General features: G+C 33.9%; 1 protein-coding gene across 2 annotated transcripts in view; it reads right to left on the bottom strand.

Moving 5' to 3' along the window:
* LOC108975164 (acetylcholine receptor subunit beta-like 2) overlaps positions 1 to 1030 on the bottom strand; it is a gene marked incomplete in the record, with an annotated part of 22030 nt that overhangs the window by 16394 nt on the left and 4606 nt on the right. For both annotated transcript variants that reach the window (XM_018943480.1, XM_018943481.1), the window contains 1 exon segment: positions 621 to 806. In XM_018943480.1, the coding sequence (XP_018799025.1) occupies positions 621 to 806 (186 nt within the window).

Below are 1030 nucleotides of genomic sequence, written 5' to 3'. Positions count from 1 at the left end.
TCGAGATATGTGTTTTCAGCTAAAAGTCGTCCAATTTTGGCCCCGACTCTTAGTAAAGCCCATTTCAGGGATATAATTTAGCGTCTCTGACGCATTTAGTTATTGATATATCACGYTTTTAGTAGTACCGTTATATGGGGAGTGAACGGAATTACCATCCGTTTTCATGCATTTTTATCTTTAGTGGTTTAGGAGATTTGTACATTAAGCTTATTAGAGGGTCATGCCCACTTTTTCAACATTTTTTTCCCACATATGCCCCTTTTGCTAGTGCGATCCGCTGTTCCAAGTTGAAGTTTTAACATATAGACAAGTCACCCGGATTTCAACTCGTCTCGTCATCCTGATCATTTATATATACTATACATACATAACCCTATATCTGACTCGACTAGTTTAAGGTGATACGTACAACCAGAAGAAGAACAAAACTTTTGTACTCTGTAGCAATATGTAGCCAGAGTATAATAATAAAATATAAAAATAAAACACAAAATGTAAGCAAAAATCATAATAAAAAATACAACTGAAAACATAAAAGTTACTTCATGCAGTAACTGTGTGGCTTGCAGCAGCTTTGGATTCTTCTCCTCCCTTGCCAATGCTACGCTTGCACTCACCTGATCCAAATGCTTCAAATCCACTTGTGCACCGTTGTATGTCCATGAACCGAATTTCATGAAGCAAATTTGCTCATCGTAAGGAAAATATTCAACATTCATTTCGCAGGAGGACTTGTAGATAGCTGGCGGCTCCCAGAAGACCTCGCCGGTATATTTTAATGTTGCCTTTGTCATGAGTGTTACCTGAGGATTTCATACATGCGCAAACATATATACACATATACATTACATAAGCATGTACATATAAGTTTTTTGAATATGAATAAATGTAAACAAAAGTCAACACCATTTTCTAAATATTTATTTTTTAAATATTTTATTGTACATATTTCGTACATTATTTAGAAAATTTATTCGCCTTATAATTCATATGAAAAATTATATTTTATTCGTATATAAATACATAT

Source organism: Bactrocera latifrons, unplaced genomic scaffold, assembly GCF_001853355.1.
Source record: "Bactrocera latifrons isolate USDA-ARS-PBARC rearing strain unplaced genomic scaffold, ASM185335v1 scaffold_62, whole genome shotgun sequence".
Taxonomy (NCBI): Eukaryota; Metazoa; Arthropoda; class Insecta; order Diptera; family Tephritidae; genus Bactrocera; species Bactrocera latifrons.
Note: the sequence above shows the minus strand (reverse complement) of the source record. Positions and strands in the feature narration are given on the sequence as shown.